The 19,447-nt window shown below is 32.1% G+C and overlaps 1 protein-coding gene across 4 annotated transcripts in view; it reads right to left on the bottom strand.

The window, feature by feature from the left end:
* ADAM2 (ADAM metallopeptidase domain 2) overlaps nt 1-19,447 on the bottom strand; it is a 136,229-nt gene that overhangs the window by 36,207 nt on the left and 80,575 nt on the right. For 3 of the 4 annotated variants that reach the window (XR_009615995.3, XM_060653512.3, XM_060653516.3), the window contains 4 exons: nt 16,158-16,338; nt 11,370-11,468; nt 11,074-11,269; nt 568-673 (listed from right to left, as the gene is read on the bottom strand). Coding sequence is in view for 3 of the 4 variants with exons in the window: in XM_060653512.3 (XP_060509495.1) it covers nt 568-673; nt 11,074-11,269; nt 11,370-11,468; nt 16,158-16,338 (582 nt within the window). In the remaining variant the exon portion in view is untranslated. The remainder of the gene's footprint in view (nt 1-567; nt 674-11,073; nt 11,270-11,369; nt 11,469-16,157; nt 16,339-19,447) is intronic. The other variant, XM_060653513.3, reaches the window with a different exon arrangement.

Below are 19,447 nucleotides of genomic sequence, written 5' to 3'. Positions count from 1 at the left end.
ATCAAAATAAAATATTATAAGAGCAGTAACATTCTGGTTCTAATATATATAGTAATGGCAACCCAATGGTGTTGGTGGAATTACTATTCATATTTGGCATATCAGAAACATGAAGCACATATCCAAGTTCACACAAGAAGGTAAGCCAGTGGTATTAGGATTTGACACCAAGGTGCATGGCTGTAGAGCACATGGTCTTAAACACAGTCCTTTACTTACCGGATAGTAAAAATTCATACATTTTCTTTTCATCACTGTAAGAATGCTCATACTTTGTAAAGTTAAAATGACAACGTGCAAAATAGAAATGACCAGTCCTTCTAACTAACGTTATCAATGTATCTATATATGTAAAGTAAACACTCTGCGGGACAATAAAAGGGATAATGGGATGTATGAGAAAAAGTAGTGCAGATATTCTGTATTAAAGACATTTATAAAGGACTGAATATAGTCTAACTTCATGGGCAGGTAATATTTTGATTACTCATAAGCTTAATTATCTAGTTGTATTTTCTAATTTAAGGCAATAAATAGAGTTTCTCAGACAGATTTCTTAAAGCATACTTAGTTTTACACTGTATGTATCCTGAAGGACCTGAACCGCAGTTCCCAGATTGATCGGTCTTAGAATTAAGGTGAGCATAACACTCTTCAGGACCAAAATCTGCACCTGGAAAAAAATGTGTGTTTAGTCATATTGAGCTTATGTTAATTTAAAATAATGTATGAGTATATTTAAAATTCTGATATGGTTTAAAATATACAAAATACACTCATAACACATATTGAAAAAAAACTAGATTTAAGATCACACAAAATAATTTCAATGAAATATTTAAAAATTGAAAGCACTTTTGCCAAAAAGATATCTTAAAATTAACCATGGTGTGCAGTTTATCTTCTAATTTTTAATAAGTCTAGATATCTATAAATGTATAAGAAACTTTAAAAGTTGACTTATTGGTCAATAACCTAACTTATATAAATATCATTTCAAGGCAAACCACTAACTAATATTTTATTTTTTCATATTTTTCTTAGAAAAATATTTTCTAATTTTTCTTAGAAAAATATTTTCATATTTTTCTTAGAAAAAAATCCTGGAGTCTCAGTTTTTACATTTACTATCCAATCCATGCACACAATATGTTCAATTCTCATAAAATCCAACCAATGGATCTTATTTATTATAGCATCCATTAGTTCTATTGTAGCTGAAGGATGAAATCAAAAATCTTTGATAGGAAGATTTAACCACTGCATTATGGTGCTGAAGAAAAATGGCACACCAAAAGAGGATCCACAGGTACAAATCTGGATCTCAGCTGAAACTCCCACAGGCTCTAGTAAACTGGAAATAAGCAGTTTATTTTATCCCAGAGGTCATTTTAAACCTGGTTATGGGTGAGAAGTCAAAATTATTGCTTAGCTAGGGAAGCAGGCCATTTGGTGGACATAAAAATAGGCCAAGGTTGAAGGATCTTCATAGTTATAGTGACAAAATTAGAGACTCAAGAGGTCTCAACATATACTTTATTCCCTGCCTCAAGGATCCTTCCTGCTTCTAAATGTGTGAAGAGCAGGAGATTAAAATATAAGAAGACTTCCATAAAGCAGTGTGGATTTTTCTGCAGTTTCTGTGTTGTGGTTACATAGTTGCTAAGGTAAGGAGTCTCAGTAAATATACCAATTCTCAGTTGAAAACCCTAAAGAGTTATGGCCATAAAAACAACAGTAAACTAGATAGACTGAACGTTATTTAATCTCTAACCAAAACTTAATACATATCACTTTCTGATTTAATTAAAATGATTAGTTCCTCATTTCATACACTTAACAGAAGAAAAAGATGGATAATAGTAGTATCTGTGTAAAAAAATAAGCATTTTAGACTGAAAGCAGGGCTTCAAAAGGCAAAAATTAAAGACAATGAAAAAATTTAACTAGAAATGTGTCTTTTCATTCAAGAAAAAATATAAAGATATCTACCTATATTAAAATAGTTAAGAGAACATGATACATTGTATAAATTACAAAGATATAAGCATGCAAGAAGAAAAATACCAAAAAGAAATTGAAATAATTATGGAGAAGTTATTGAATATAATTTGAAATTTTAAGAAAATCCGTATGATAATACAGGATTTACACCAGTGTTCCTAAAAACTCACAGAACACTAAGAAGAATTAAACACACACATACACAAATACACCCAAACATATGACATGAAGACTGCTAAAAAACAAAGAAGATCTTGATGGCTTAAAGAGAAAAGAGACACAATTTGACAGATTTTCTTTAGAAAATATGGAAACAATATGACAATAAAGTAACATCTTTAAAATGTGAATAGGGATAGAGTTTCCATTTCAGGATGGCAACATAAGAAGATTCTGAAGTCACTTCCTCCCATAGACATACCAAATCTGCAGCTAGATATGGAAAAATTTCATCTCAAAAAACTAAAAACTAACTAAGCAACTCTTACACATTGGACAAAGGAGAAAACTCTCATAGAATCCAGTAGGAGAGGCAGAGAGAGACAGCACACCAGACATGGAAATCCACAATCATGAAGGAATACAAAACCCAGAACAATAACACTGAGAGTTGGAATGGTTATAGAAACATCTCACACACACACACACACACACACACACACACACACACAAAGTATAAGAAAAAAAACTGTTACTAAAGACAACCAAAGAATTTTTACAATAAGATTGTCAACGCATGAAGAAATATTACAGAAAATATTACAAACATATCCCCTAGGAACAAAGCACCAAAATCTATTAAATAAAAACTGGCAGACTTGAAGGAAGAAGTAGGTAAAAATAATAGCTGACATTCTGTCAACTGTCAGTAATGGACAGAAGAAATAGAAGATCAAGAAGGAAATACAAAATTAGAACAACACTACAAATGAACTAGCCACAACATATCTATAGAACACTCTATCCAACAATAGCAGGATACATATTCTTCTCCATGCATTTGGAAATTCTCCAAAATGGTCATATGTGAGACCAAAACAGTCTAAATAATTTGAGAAGAAATGAAATCATATGAATTATGTTCTCTGAATACTCAATTATGTTTTCTGAATACAATGGAATTAAATTAAAAATCAATAATAAAAGTACATTAGGGAATGTACAAACATGGTAATTAAAAACCACACTCCTAAATAACCAAAGCATCAAAGAAAAAAAAAATCTCATGGGAAATTAGAAAATACTTAAGATGAATAGGAATAAAAACATGACATACAGAAATTTATGAAAAACATTGAAATCACTATTTGGAAATTGATATCTGTAAATGCTTAAAATAGGAAAGAAATATTTCAAATTAATAACCTAGAATTTTATCTTAAGATATTGAAAAAAAGTATTCTAAATATAAAAGGAACAGAAGGAAAGAACTAATAGGAATTAGAGAAGAAAATGATAAAATAAAAAAGACACAAGTGACAGAGAAAATCAACAAAACCAAAATTTGGTTCTTTGAAAAGATCAACAAAGCTGGCAAGTTTGAATTATTAATCAGGAAATTTCCCACAATGAAAAGGCTGAGTGTGGATGACTTCACCGGTAAATTCTCCAAAATTTTCAGACAATATAATACATTGCAGATTGTTCCCAAAACTATGAGTAAGGAATGCTTTTTGTGTCATTCAATGTGACTTGATTATTAAAACAACACAAGACAGTTCAAAAAGAAAAAATGTTAGAACAATATCTCTCACAAATATAGACATAAAAATATCAAGAAATCTACAGAATTAGGAAACAAAACAAATGAACATGAGGGAAATAAAAGAGAGAGGAAAGCCAAGAACAAACTGAACTGTAGAGAACAAACTGATGGTTACCTGAGGGGAGGTAGGTGGGGGGGGGGGGGGTTAAATAGGTGATGGGGATTAAGGAGTGCAATTGTGATGAGCACTCATTGTTGTATGGAAGTGTTGAGTCACCATAATTTACACCTGAAACTAATATTACACTGTATATTAACTAACTGGAATTTAAACACAAACTTTTAAAAAAATCTACAGTGATGAATAATAAAATGCCAGTAAACTGAAATCTAGAGCATATTAAAGCATTATTAGCAAAACCATTAGCATATTCTATTACCAAGTAAGATTTGTTCCTGGAATACAAGGATGATGTTATATACCAAAATAGCAGAATAAAGGGGAAAAAACACATGATCATGTCAATTGATGCACAAGAAGCAAAACTTGATGCATTTTAATGATAAAAACACTTAACTAACTAAAAGTAGAAAGAAAGTCCTTCAATATAGTAGAAGCCACCTATAAAAAACACAGTTAATATAATACTCAGTGGTGAAAAATTGAAAGCTTTTCTTCTAATGACAAGGAGCAACACAAGGATGCCAGATTTTAGTAGAAGTCCTAGTCTAAAGCAAGAGGCAAGTAAAAGAAATGATAGGAACTTAAATTGGAACAGAAAAAGTTAAATTATCTCTGCTCATAGTTGCCATGATTGTATACATAAAGAAAATTCTGAGGATTTTACACACACACACACACACACACACACACATTCACACAACTAATAAATAAATTCAGCAAAGTTTAAGGATACAAAAATTAAGGCATCAATTGCATTTCTATAATTAGCAATGAAAATTCCCAAAAGAAACCTAAGTAAACAATTTTATTTATCAGTGCATCAAAAAGAAAAAATACTTACAAGTAAAATTAACCAAAGTGAAGTAAAATTTATACAATGAAATCCACAATGTGCTGCTGAAGAAAATTAAAGAAAGCACAAAAATGGAAAGCTATCCTATATTTATGACTTGGAGGAAAAATATTAAGACGGCAATATCATCCAAAGTGAGCTACAGCTTCAATGCAAACCTATTAAAACACCAACAATGTATCTCTGCGGAAATAGAAAAACCCATCTTAAAATTCGTATGGAGTTTCAAGGTCCTGAAATTGTCAAAATAATCTTAAAAATGGAGAAAAAACTTGGAGGTCTCATACTTCCTGATTTCAAAACTTACCACAAAAGCTACAGTATTCAAAACCATGTACATTGGTATACTAACATACGGATATATACACCAACAGACTAAAATAGCCACCCTAGAAGCAAATCCTTCCATATATGTCTAATGATTTTTATAAGTGTGCCAAAACCATTCAATAGGAAAGGACAGTCTTTTCGACAATTGGTGTTAAGAAAACTGATTATACACATGCAAAAGAATGAACTTGAACCCTTACCTTACAGGATATTCTAAAATTAACATGAAATGGATTAGACACATAAATATAAGAGCTACAAACATAAAACGTTTTCTTAGATATGCTGAGGATTAAGGAGTGCGCTTGTTTTGATGAGCACTGGGTATTGTATGTGTGTGTTGAATCACTAAATTGTACACCTGAAACTAGTATTACACTGTATATTAACAACTGGAATTTAAATAAAAACTTTAATTTTTTTATTTGTGTATAGTTGCACACAATGTTACATTGCTTTTAGGTGTACAACATAGCAATTCAATTTCTCTACACATTATGCGAAAAACTATAAAACTCTTAGAAGAAAATAGAGAGGAAAAGTTTTTTGACATTGGATTTAGCAATTATTTCTTGGATATAATGCCAAAAGCATTGGCAACAAAAGAAAATATAGATAAAAGTGTTAAAAACAGTTACACATGAAAATCAACAGTGAAATCAACTTTGATAGATATGGATTTTCAGTTTGGAAAAGTGAAAAACGTTCTGGGGATGGATGATGGTGATATTTGCAAAGTAAAGTGAATTGTAAAATGACAGTGAATTGTAAAACAGTAAAAATGGTAAGTTTTATGTCATGTATATTTTTTCACAATAAAAATAAGAAAAAAATCTCAAGCATATACCAAGAATCCATAACTATCAATATAAAAATGATAACACAACTTGACCAAGTGGTATCTCTTCCAGAAATACAAGGTTAGACATTAGTGTAATGCACCATATCAATAAACTAAAAGACAAAAAAAAATCACTTAATAGACACAGAAAAAGGACTGGAAAACCTAGCATTTTACTCTTGATTTAAGGAAAAAAAAACCCAGCAACCTTAACAAACAGGGAAACTGAAATGGAACTTCCTTAACCTAATAAAGAGGATTATGAAAAAACCATGGTTAATATCATCCATACTAATGAAAAACTCAAAGTTCAACCCCTAAGATAAGGAACAAATCATAATATATGCCCTGAGTACTTCTACTCAATATTATATTGGAAATACTAGTCAGGAAAAAAAGCCAAGAAGAAAAAATAAAAGGCATATAGATTGTAAACTAAGAAATTAAAATATATCCATTTTCCTAAGACATTTTATGATATATAGAAATCCTAGCTATCTATTAAAAATAATTATGGGAACTAATAAAGAATTTTAGCAATTTTGCAGGATAAAGTTTCAATATTCAAAGTCAATTTATATCTCCACACTAGTAATGAATAATGAAATTTTTAAAAAATCCTATACATAATAGCATCAAAAAGAATAAAATATCAAGAAATATATTTAACAAAATAAGTGTAGAGCTTGTATACTGATAATTACAAAACTATAAAACATTTAATTAAAATTAGCTGAATACAATAAAAATAATTGGAAAGACATCCCATGTTCATGGATTCTAAGCTATAACATAGTTAATATAACATTACACCTCAAATTGATGTGTAATTCAACACAATTACTATCAAAATTCCAGCTGACTTTTTTTCAGAAATTGTCAAGTTGATTCTGAAATTTAAGAAATGCAAGAGTCCCAGGATATCCAAAATAATCTTAAAAAGATAGAAAAAGTTGGATTACTCACATTTGATTTGTAAACTACAGGGCTACAGTAATCAAGACAGTGTGCTACTGACATAAGAATATAGATGTATAGATCAATGGAGTAGAATTTACAGTCTAGAAATAAATTGTTTTCCAATCAAGTGATTTTTTTTAGCAAAGATGTCAAGTTACTTAAATGGGTGAATAATCATCTTTTCAACAGTGATGCTGAGATAACTGGGTATCCACATGCTAAAAGAATTAAGTTGAACCATTTTTCACACCATATACAAAATTAACTGAAAATGGATTATAGACCCAAATTTAAGAGGAAAAGGTATAAAACTCCCAGGAAAAACAAATCAGGACCTTGAATTAAGCAATGCTTTGTTAGATATAACACCAAAATCACAAGCACATACAAAAAAAATAAATAAATTGAACCTAATCAAAATTAAAACTTTGCATTTCAGAGGAGGCCATCAGAAAAGTGATGACATAATTTAGACAACAAAAGAAAATGAATTTAACATGAATTTAACAATTAAAAAATAGGTGAATGATATAAATAGATATCTTTCCAAACAAACATACAAATGGTCAATAAGAACATTGAAAAGATATTCATCATTAGTCTTTAGGTAAATGCAAATCAAAACCACAAGATACCACTTCATACTCATTGGATCATCCACAGAATCACTCAATATTACATGGATATCAATTCAACTAAAATTAATGCATGATTTAATTTATTAATCTGGTTCTTAAGTTCATATGGAAGAAAGCCAAGCCAACACATATGAAGAAGATACAAAAGGAAGAAGACGAAACTTGTCTCTGAGATATAAATGGAGAGAAATTAAGATAGCATAAGACTGGCACAAGTAGAGAAAAATGACCAAGAGAACAGAGGAGGAAATCGAGAAACATTCACACTTTTAAGTTTAAAAACAACCAACGAAGCAACAAAACACACGATTTTTAGCAGATATCATATTGCAGTGCATTCAGGAGTATTAAGTTGTGACAGTAAAGGTGGTCATCAATATGCTGTAATATTAAATTGGATATATGTCAAACAATACACACACACACACACACACAATTACATTCATACATTCATCCTCTGCCTCCCTCCTCTAACCTTAGGCAACTATTAATTTATCTTCTGTCTTAAATATTTGCCTATTCTGTATGCTTACTATAAATGGAATCATAGAATCTGTGGTATTTTGTTTCTGGCTTTCTTAGGTTAGCATAAAGTTTTCAAAATTTATTCAAAATTTATTGGTAAATACCAAATATCATCACTTCTTTAATTTTTATTGACTAAATAATATCCTGCATTTTATTTACTAGTTCATCAGTTGATGGACATTTGGGTTGTTTCTACATTTTGGTTATTATGAATAATGGTATTGTGAACATTTGTATACAAGGTTTGTGGGGACATATGTTTTAAGTTTCCTTAGGCATATAACAGGGGTTAAACTGCTAGATTCAAAATTTTAAGGAACTTCCAAACTGCTTTCTAAAGTATCTGTACCATTTTATATTCCCACGAGCATGTGCATAAGAATTCAGATTTGCCATATTCTCCCAACAATTCCTATTGTCTTTTAATTATGGCTATTTTAGTAAATGTGGAGAAGTATCTTGTTTTAATTTAATTTAATTTAATTTAAATTTCCTTAATGACAAACAATGTTGAGCATCTTTCATGTGAGTAATCATTTCTTTAAAAAAAAATTTTTTTAATGTTTATTCATTATTGAGAGACAGACACAGGGTGTGAGCAGGGGAGGGGTAAAGAGAGGGAGACACAGAATCTGAAGCAGGCTCCAGGCTCTGAGATGTCAGCACAGAGCCTGATGCAGGGCTCAAACTCACCGACTATGAGATCATGACCTGAGCCAAAGTCGGATGCTTAACCGACTGAGCCACCCAGGCACCCCTCCTTTATAAGCTTTTATTTTCAAATTATTTTATTATTATTCTTGTAGCTTGGATTATAAAATGAATACTTGACTAATGCTAATTTTTAATTTCTCTTTTGTGCTGCATTTTATTGGAATGATTGAGTTTTGTTTCAGTTTGTTTTTTTTTTTTTTTTTTCCTGGTGAAACTATTTTTTTTTCCATTTTTATTCTTCTAGGGGTCAACTTACATTTTTGACATACTAATAACTTTCATTTCATATTATTCTTTATATTTTAAAATATGTTTTTAAAAGATGTGTTTTTTAGCCAACAATGAATTTTGCTAATTTCTATGATGATGATTTCTTCTTGCTTAATTCTTCTGTCTCCTCATTTAGTTTCCCTTTTTGTTTTTATTTTTTTTTATTTTTATTTTTTAACATTCATTTATTTTTGAGACAGGGAGAGACAGAGCATGAACAGGGGAGGGTCAGAGAGAGGGAGACACAGAATCTGAAACAGGCTCCAGGCTCTGAGCTGTCAGCACAGAGCCCCACGCGGGGCTCGAACTCACGGACTGCAAGATCATGACCTGAGCCGAAGTCGGCCCCTTAACCGACTGAGCCACCCAGGCGCCCCTCCCTTTTTGCTTTTAACATCATTCACAATCAGCCCTTACAGAAATAGATTTGGAAAGCAAATTATATGAGTTCAAATGTGTGCTTTCACATACTTTTTTTTTTAATCTATGTATTTAACATTGGGTGAAATTCACAATTTTACCTGCCAGCTGAAACAGAAGTTCTACCTTTTCAATGATCTAACCAATATGCTTATTTTTACATTTTAACCAGTATTCCTTTCAGATCAAGATTTTCTTTCCTATTTCTCCCTTTCTCTTTCTTTATTTATCTGTATGCATATATAGGTAGGTAGATAGAGATAAATAAATAGATGATATGGATGATAAGGAAGACATGATACAGATAGAGAGTGATAAGAGATAGGTAGAGATCAGTGATAGTAAATAGATAGATGATAGATAGACAGATAGATAGATGATAGAGAGATAATTGATAGATGATAGATATATATATAGAGAGAGAGAGATGATAGAAAGAGAGAGAGAGAGAGAGAGAGAGGAGACAGAGAGATGGAGAGATAGAGATATCTTTCTTCAAAATTTCCTTTGTGGTTCAAATCACCCAGTTCCTGGGGAGAGCACTTTACCATTCTATGTTTCTTTCCTTATATCTTTGTTTTGCCTTTCTTCAAACCAATAGTCATTCTATGTCATTGTATGTCCATTTTTGGAGTTGATCATTACTTTGCAACTCCTTTTTACACAGAAATTAAAGTAGGCAATTACCCATTACAGTTGAGAAAAGGTTGAGCCACTTGGCTATTTATATGAATATCCTAAATATTTCCTCTGTCAATCACTCTTTTACTTCTGATATAGACATAAAATGCTGCTGCCATTGCTGCTGTCTCCATCTTCTTCAGCAAATGATTCCATGTATATTTAGTACCATGTGTACTCAGTGCACATCATCTTTCAATTATTTGATAGTTACTGGATCCTCATTACTCCTTTTTGTGATTTTCATAAACTATCCTTGTAGTGCCCAGGTGTGAATGTGTGTATCTGGCTGTGTGTATCTGCATGTGTGATTTAAATTCTACTCATATGCCGATTTATATTTATGATCCTCTAATGTCCACAGCCATATGTATGTATTTCGTATTCACTAACAAAACTATGGATATGGAGTGAGAGAGGGAAGTGTAACTTATATTCAGTCTGCTTTTTTCCTTCTCAAATGAAGAGCCCATAGACTTTGAATCTTTTCCTTTATTATTTTGTGGAAATAATTCATACCTTTAATTCCAGACAACTTGTCTGATATTTTTTACAGCATTCCTTAACTTTTTTCTATAATCCTTTTAAGATATATGTGTGTGTGTGTGTGTGTGTGTGTGTGTATACTAAAAATCGCATTATTTTTAAAAAAATTTTTAATGTTTATTTTTGAGAGAGACAGAGTGTGAGTGGGGGAGGAGCAGGAAGAGGGAGACACAGAATCTGAAGCCAGCTCCAGGCTCCGAGCTGTCAGCACAGAGCGCAATGCTGGGCTCGAACTCACAAACTGTGAGATCATGACCTGAACCAAAGTCGGACACTTAACCAACTGAGCCACCCAGGAGGCCCTTACATTATTTTTTAAATCACAATTATGTATCAACATCTACTTCTTTTTGGTTTCCAGAAGAACACATATAAGAGAAATAAAATTATAATAAATACCTTCACCAAATAAATCCACACACTGTTTTATCCCACTTATACAACTTCCATTCAGACAAAGCCATTGATTCTCTCCACATGGATGCCCATTCTGAATAAAAAAGTTATCTTGACATGTTGCCGATGATCCATTGCAATATTCAGGGAGATCACATTCATCAGAGGAAGGTCTACATATTTCTCCTTTTGCCAAATACTGATGGAATGAAGTAAATAATATTGAATAAAGCAGAATGTGAACATACGAATAGAATAAAAAAGATGACTTTGTTCAGAAAAATTTAAAAGGACCTTACTTGACAATTTTTACAGCATTCACCCATATCACAAGTTGAACCAACTATTAATGTACATGTGGTATGATCACAACATGAGTTTAAGTTAGCAGCACAATCCTGAAAGGAAAATCAAATGCTCTGAAGTACCTTCCAACTTTTACTCACACTAGATAGATATTTTAATGGTGACAGAATATTATCTAATATACAGATAGGTGCTTAAATTACATGTTGGCAAGCATAAAAAAAATAGAGCCACTTATTTATTTACTTAACACATATTTATTGGTTACTACTCTGCTATTCTGTATACTCTTTCTATCCCTAGAGTAGGTTTGACTATACTGTAGTAGGATTTTTCTGAAACTCTGAGTCTACCAAAGCCAAAACATCAAGCTCTCTGGCTTTTGTAGACAAACAGATAGTTAAATACAAGACATAAAATAAAAGGAAACTATGATTTATCAGTTTCATTATAGTGACTAGTTCCTAATCAGCCTTTATGAATCTATTGTGTTTTAATAAGTCTATAACTTTTATGGGATGTTCAAAGTTTAACTTACTTTTATTCTCTAAAGGCAAAGAGTTAGAAAATAATATTTCTAAATATGACTGAAATTATGATTCATCCATATCTTATTATGCTTTGATTAATGTTATGATTCATCCATGTGATTTTGTTTATAAAAATTCTATTATTACACTTAAAGCAACAGATAAGAATAGAGAAGATTGGAGAGACAATGTTTACACACACACACACACACACACACACACACTTTTTAAATTGTCAGGGATTTGGAATAGGGTTAATTGGGCAAAAATTTCAATAAGTTACACAAAAATAAGTCATGGATTTCAGTAGTCTTAATATGAGTTATAGCCAAATACTTATTAGGGCAAACTAAATTTGAACTATTTTCCAGAACTATTCTGCCTAATCAATGTTATTGTTATTGCTACCCATACGGGATTCCAGAGAGTAAAGTTATATCACAGGAACTGGCTCAATTATATTATAATTAATAGAACTAAGATACACAATTGTCAATTTTTACTAAAAATTTTCAAAGTGTTTCCATTTAGACCCAAACAAGAAAAACACAAGTGGGTACTGGAAAATAATTTCTTAAAAGCACGTCATCCAACTAGGTATCTAAAAGTTCACTTTCAGCCAAAATGAACAAATCGGAGACTATAGATGCTGGACAGGATGTGTAGAAACGGGAACCCTCTTGCACTGTTGGTGGGAATGCAAATTGGTGCAGCCGCTCTGGAAAGCAGTGTGGAGGTTCCTCAGAAAATTAAAAATAGACCTACCCTATGACCCAGCAATAGCACTGCTAGGAATTTACCCAAGGGATACAGGAGTACTGATGCATAGGGGCACTTGTACCCCAATGTTTATAGCAGCACTCTCAACAATAACCAAATTATGGAAAGAGCCTAAATGTCCATCAACTGATGAATGGATAAAGAAATTGTGGTTTATATACACAATGGAATACTACGTGGCAATGAGAAAGAATGAAATATGGCCTTTTGTAGCAACGTGGATGGAATTGGAGAGTGTGATGCTAAGTGAAATAAGCCATACAGAGAAAGACAGATACCATATGGTTTCACTCTTATGTGGATCCTGAGAAACTTAACAGAAACCCATGGGGGAGGGGAAGGAAAAAAAAAAAGGTTAGAGTGGGAGAGAGGCAAAGCACAAGAGACTGTTAAAAACTGAGAACAAACTGAGGGTTGATGGGGGGTGGGAGGGAGGGGAGGGTGGGTGATGGGTATTGAGGAAGGCACCTTTTGGGATGAGCACTGGGTGTTGTATGGAAACAAATTTGACAATAAATTTCATATATTGAAAAAAAATAAAAAATAAAAATAAATAAATAAATAAATAAATAAAAAATAAAAGTTCACTTTCATATTGGGGACAGTACACATTCATGACCTCAGCTATTGCTGTAGGGAACACTGAACTCCTTTCATGTATTGATTTCCTCACATCCATACACCCATTATGAGTCTCACAATCTCTCTCTCTCTCTCTGTCTCTCTCTTAGTGCATTCCTTTTATCTCTAGTCTTCCCACCTCCCTCCAATCAAGCAGCTTTATCTAAGATTTTTGTGGGTTGGAGAACATGCATTTGTTGATTGTGAATGATCCAAACATTTTTTTACTTAAATGTTGACCTGCATTAAAATATTCAAAGCCACAAGCATGCCTCATTTTCTGTTGAATTGTGAAAACTTTGTATCTATTTTCCTGAATGCCAGCAGATATTAAGCTTGGAAGAAATGTGGGCATTACCTTATTTTATCATGCTTCATTTCATTGTACTTTGCAAACATCACTTTTGTTTGTTTATTTGTTTTTACAAATTGAAGGTGGCAACCTTAAATTGAGCAAATCTACCAGCATCATTTTTCCAACAGTCTCTGTGTCACATTTTGGTAATTCTTTCATTATTATATTTGTTATGGAGATCTGTTTTCAGTGGCATTTGATGTTACTATTGTGATTTTGGAAAGTGTCATGAACCATTGTCCATATGAGACAATAAACTTAATTATGTTTTGACTGTTCCACTGATGAACTGCTCCCCTCGCTCCTTCTTTTCAGGCATCCCTATTCCCTGAGACACAACAACATTGAAATTACAGGATTATTAATTGGCCTAATTCAAGTGAAAGGAATAGTCAAATGTTTCTCACTTTAAATCAAAAGCTAGAAAGCATTAAGCTTAGGGAGGAAGGCATGTTGAAAGCTGAGAGAGGCCAAAGCTAGGCCTCTTACACCAAAAAGTTAGCCAAGTAGTGAAAGCAAAAGAAAAATTCTTGAAGGAAATTAAAAATCAATGAATGCACGGATGGTAAGAAAGCAAAATGACATTATTGCTAATATAGAGAAAGTTTTAGTTGTCTGGATAGAAGATCAAACCAACCATAACATTCCCTTAAGCCAATGTCTCACCCACAGGAAGGCCCTAATTCTCTTCAATTTTATGAAGGCTGAGAGAGATAAGGAGGCTGCAGAAAAGTCTGAAGCTAGCAGAGGTTGGTTCATGAGGTTTAAGGAAAGAATCTGTATCCATCACATAAAAGTGCAAAGTTAAGTAGCAAGTGGTGATGTAGAAGCTGTAGCAAGTTATTTAGATGTAGCTAAGATAATTAATGACGGTGGCTACACTAAACAACAAATTTTCAATGTAGACAAAATAGCCTTCCATTGAAAGATGTCATTTTCATAGATAGGGAGGAGAAAGTAATATCTGGCTTCAAAGCTTCAAAGGACAGGGTGACTCTTGTTGGGGGCTAATGCAGCTATGACATTTAGTTGAAGGCAATACTCATTTACCATTTCAAAAATTCTAGGGCTCTTAAAAATTATGCTAAATCTACTCTGCCTGTACCCGATAAATGGAACAACAAAGTCTGGATGACAGCACATCTGTTTACAACATGGCTTAGTTAATATTTTAAGACCACTGTTGAGAAACACAGCTCAGAAAAAAGGAATCCTTTCAAAATACCACTGCTCATTGACAATATTCCTGGTGACCCAAGAGTTCTGATGGGGAGGTACAAGGAGATTAATGTTGTTTTATGATTACTAACACAACATCCATTTTCTAGCCCATTGATCAAAGTCTATAATTGTGATAGATAGTGATTTTTCTAACAGACCTGACCAAAGTAAGTTGAAAACTTTCTGGAAAGGACTCACTATACTAGATGCCATAAAAAGCATTCATGATTTATGGGAAAAGGTCAAAATACCAACATTAACAGGAGTTTGGAACAAGTTGATTCCAATTTTCATGAATAGCTTTGAGGGGGTCAAGGTTTCAGTGTAGGAAGTAATTACACATGTGATGGAAATAGAAAGAAAACTATAATTGGCAATGAAGCCTGAAGATGTGACTGAATCACTGAAATCTCACGATAAAACTTCGACAGATGAGGAGTTCCCTCTAATGGCTAAGCAAAGAAAGTGGTTTCTTGAGATGGAATTTATTCCCACTGAAGATGCTGTGAAGATTATTAAAATGACAATCAAAGATTTAGATTATATAATTTTAGTTGATTAAACAGCAGCAAAGTTTGAGATGATTGACCCCAATATGAAAGAAGTTCTACTGGGGGTAAAATGCTTTCAAACACCACCATATGCTTACAGAGAAACTATTCATAAAAGAGCCAATCAATGCAGGCAGGTTCGTTGCCATCTTATTTTAGAAACTGCCACAGACACTCCAACCTTCAACAACCACCACCTTGATCAGTCAGCAGCCATCAGCATTAAGGCGAGATTATGACTTGCTGAAAGCATTCTTCAGTGATAAGGTATTTTTAAGATACGTACCTTGTTTTTTCAGACATAATTCTATTTCACACTTAGTAGACTATAAGATAATATAAGCATATAATTGTATGTACTGGGAAACGAAAAGAATCATTTTATTTACTTTATTGTGATATTCACTTTGTTCTGGTTGTCTGGAACAAAACCCACAAAGCTCTGAGGTATTTCTATACTAGGGAAGAACACACTCAAGAGGGAAAGTGAAAAACCTAGGTCAACATAGTTACAGAATTAATGATCTTGAAAATCATCTGTAAGGATAATCTATGAACCACTGAATGCATATACTGATATATAAGTGCACTTATCAGTTTATTAAAATTTCTATATGCCTTTTAAACTTTTTTTCAGAAAAGTGATTTTGATTCCCTAGGGAAAATGGCAGTATAAAAATTTATTTATAATTTTTCACACATATCTTCCAAAGTAGTACTAACCTCTGCACTCCCACAGTCACACTGTTCTCCTTGTTCCACTTGTCCATTACCACAAACCACAGATTTGTATGATGGGTCTAAGCGTGGCTGATTTTGAAGACATTGGGACTTTGGCTTTGAAATAAAATTTGCAAAATCCTCCATGCTGCAGTTACTAAAGATCTTCACACCACTGGAATGACTAAACATATGTCAAACTTCAAATTTTTATGTTAAGTATTACTTCATAAATTGCCTAGACTTGGAATAAAGCTATTTAATAGTATTCCACAACAGTCAAAATGCTCAATTTTGTTAGTGTCAAAATTTTATTTTCTGTACAAGGGAAGTCAATTGTGCAAGAATTTATATTAAATATTTAGTTAGCAATAAATGATGGAATTTTATTGGTTCTTATATTACACTCACTCATGACATTGTTTTCTCTTACATTTCCTACCTCACAAAGTACTCTATTTCATTTGTTGCTTCCTTTTCCTTTCATGGTCCCTAAATATTATAATATCCTGTATTAACAAAAGATTTTGAGCTTTTCACTTCTTTATCTATATTTATTCATAGGTAATCCTGAAGTACATATTTTGAATAACACCTATACCTGACAGCTCAGATATTGGTGCCTACAGCCCTAATATATCACCTAAACTCAAGAGTCCAATACCAACTTTTTACTCAGAGATAACATTTCTAAACCCACATCTAAAATACCATCCCCTTACATCTTTATTCTTTTAGTGACACTTATTATTCTTTAATATTTATCAACAACCAAACTATTATTTATTTAATTATTTACTCATTATCTTCCCCTACTAGTTTTTTAGCTCCAGGAGAACAGGCATTCCAACTATTTTGTTCTCTAGCACATATATATATATATATATATATATATATATATATATACATATACATATATTTTTTTAAATAAATGAGTCCATGGAATAAACTATCTGTTATAAATAGTACATTCTTTTGTTGATGTTGCATTGTGACTTTTATTATTCTGAATAGTATTAATACATGAAAAAGTTATATTCATAAAGATTTATAATTTGATGACAGATATAGCTAATATGAACTTATTGGATTTTACAACAATAGACTCAAACCCTAGTCCTTTGGACTATCACAGGGAAATATTATTTACATGAGGATCATGAAAAAATTAGGGTTTTTAAATTTTTTGGAGGTCACACCCTATTGAACATACTCTACCATTAGAATAACCACAAATAATTGATTTATTATTACATTGCCAAAAATTCAGATGATTTCTATCTAAATACCAAAAACCAAAAGGAGAAATGATAGAACATTACTAAAAACTAGGCAATGTAAGATGTGTTTACTATGTGTGAACTCGTTTATAAGGGATACACTTCTGGGTATAAATGAGTGTTGTCATTAGAAAGAAAATATCAGTCATAATTATATCCAACTAGACAATTAATTTGAAGCTTGAGTCTTAGCAAACACTTGCTGGATGTTCTCATTCTCCATTCTCTCATTTTTCCTTGATAATTGAGCTTCTGGTTTTCAGTCAAATACAAGGCTTCCTTGTGAGTGTCTACATTTCTTAGCCTTTTGTAAAGTTAGGATAACATCTATATAAAGGTCAGATAATTGACCTAAAACAAAACCATAAATTTAAATTATAGAAAGTAGTGTTGACAGCCAGGTTTTTATTCTATTGGTGACTATAATTTTGGTTAACTATTGTAGTCAAAGCTTCCATTATGAACTATGAGATGATCCTGGATATGAAAGTCACTGTGTAGAAATCAATGTAAAATTATACTGTGAAATGTCATGCAATTAATAGAATTCTAATTTCCCAAAATAAAAATAACTTATCCTTGATTTAAGCTGTTATTACTTCGGGGTTTCTGAACTTACATTTAAATCTAAAAACAAATTCCATCCCAATAAATACAGATATCAATCAGGATATTGCTGTTTTAATGACATTTCAAACATTCATTTTCTTACCACAATATTGCAAAGCATTGACAGCAGGATGCAATGTTCTCATTACATTGAGGTGGATGGTACTAGAATAGATCATCTTTTGCTTAATCCATAAGCAAAACATGTGTTCAATATTTGCATTTTTTAGAAGAAGCAACACTCATTAGAAACAAAGTTAATAAAATCTGTCTTCTAATATAACATTGAGGAAATTATTAGAGGCACTTCAATTAGTAACTAAAAACAAATACAACATTTCAACGCATTCTCTTACTGTGAAGTTTGTACAGCATAGAGATAATCAAGCAAAAATGGAAAACAAAAGATAAAAATAATTACTATCATTAAATAAGTCTCAATAAATTTCAAAATATGTACATCCAAAAACAATAAATATTAAATCAGAAATAAATAATAAAAAGGCATCTAGATGATCCACGAATATTTGAAAATCAACTGAAATACTTCTAAAACAATCTGCTAGACAAAAGGAATTACAAAGAAAATTAAAATATTTTAACTAAATGAAAAAGAAACACAAAATATCCACATGTATGATATGCAATAGAAGCTGTGGTTAGACTGAAATGTACAGCTTTAAAGGACTTACACAAAAAGAAAAAAAGTTTCAAATAAAATATCTGAGTTTTCACATTAAAAATCTAGGGGAGGGGCACCTGGATGGCTCAGTCAGTTTAGCAACCGACTCTTGATTTCAGTTCAGGTCATGATCTCATGGTGGTGAGATTCAGCCTCACATTGCTATGATCACAGAGCCTGTGAATTCTCTCTGTCCCTTTCTCTCTGCACCCCTCCTCTGCTCACATTTCCTCTCTCTCTCAGTCTTTCTCAAAATAAATTAAAATAAAACAAAAAAATCTAGTTTACCCCAAAGTATGCATAAAGTTAAGAAAAGAAATTAGACAAGTGATGATAAAGAGTCAATAAAATTAAAATATAGCCTTAAAAATCAATTAATTTGATAAAGCCCAAGTTAGAGAGATTGAGAAAAAAAAGAGAAAATAAAATAACAAATTATATGAGACATAAAAGAAGTAATATCACTAGAGATCCCAGTGACTTAAAAAAAAATAAGTGGAATTTAGGTTTGTGAAGATGGCAAAGTAGGAGGACCCTAAGCTCACTCCATCCCATGTTTACAACTAGATATCACTCACATCCCATTAAGAAACCAGAGATCAATCCAAAGCCTGGCAGAATAAACTCCACAAATAAATATAGAGAATAAGTCACACCAGAGAGGTTAGGAAGGACATAAATGGTGGTTGAGAGCTGCCCACAGGAAAGAGGCTCTGAGAAAA

Source organism: Panthera onca, chromosome B1 (assembly GCF_046562875.1).
Source record: "Panthera onca isolate mPanOnc1 chromosome B1, mPanOnc1 haplotype 2, whole genome shotgun sequence".
Lineage (NCBI taxonomy): Eukaryota > Metazoa > Chordata > Mammalia > Carnivora > Felidae > Panthera > Panthera onca.
Note: the sequence above shows the minus strand (reverse complement) of the source record. Positions and strands in the feature narration are given on the sequence as shown.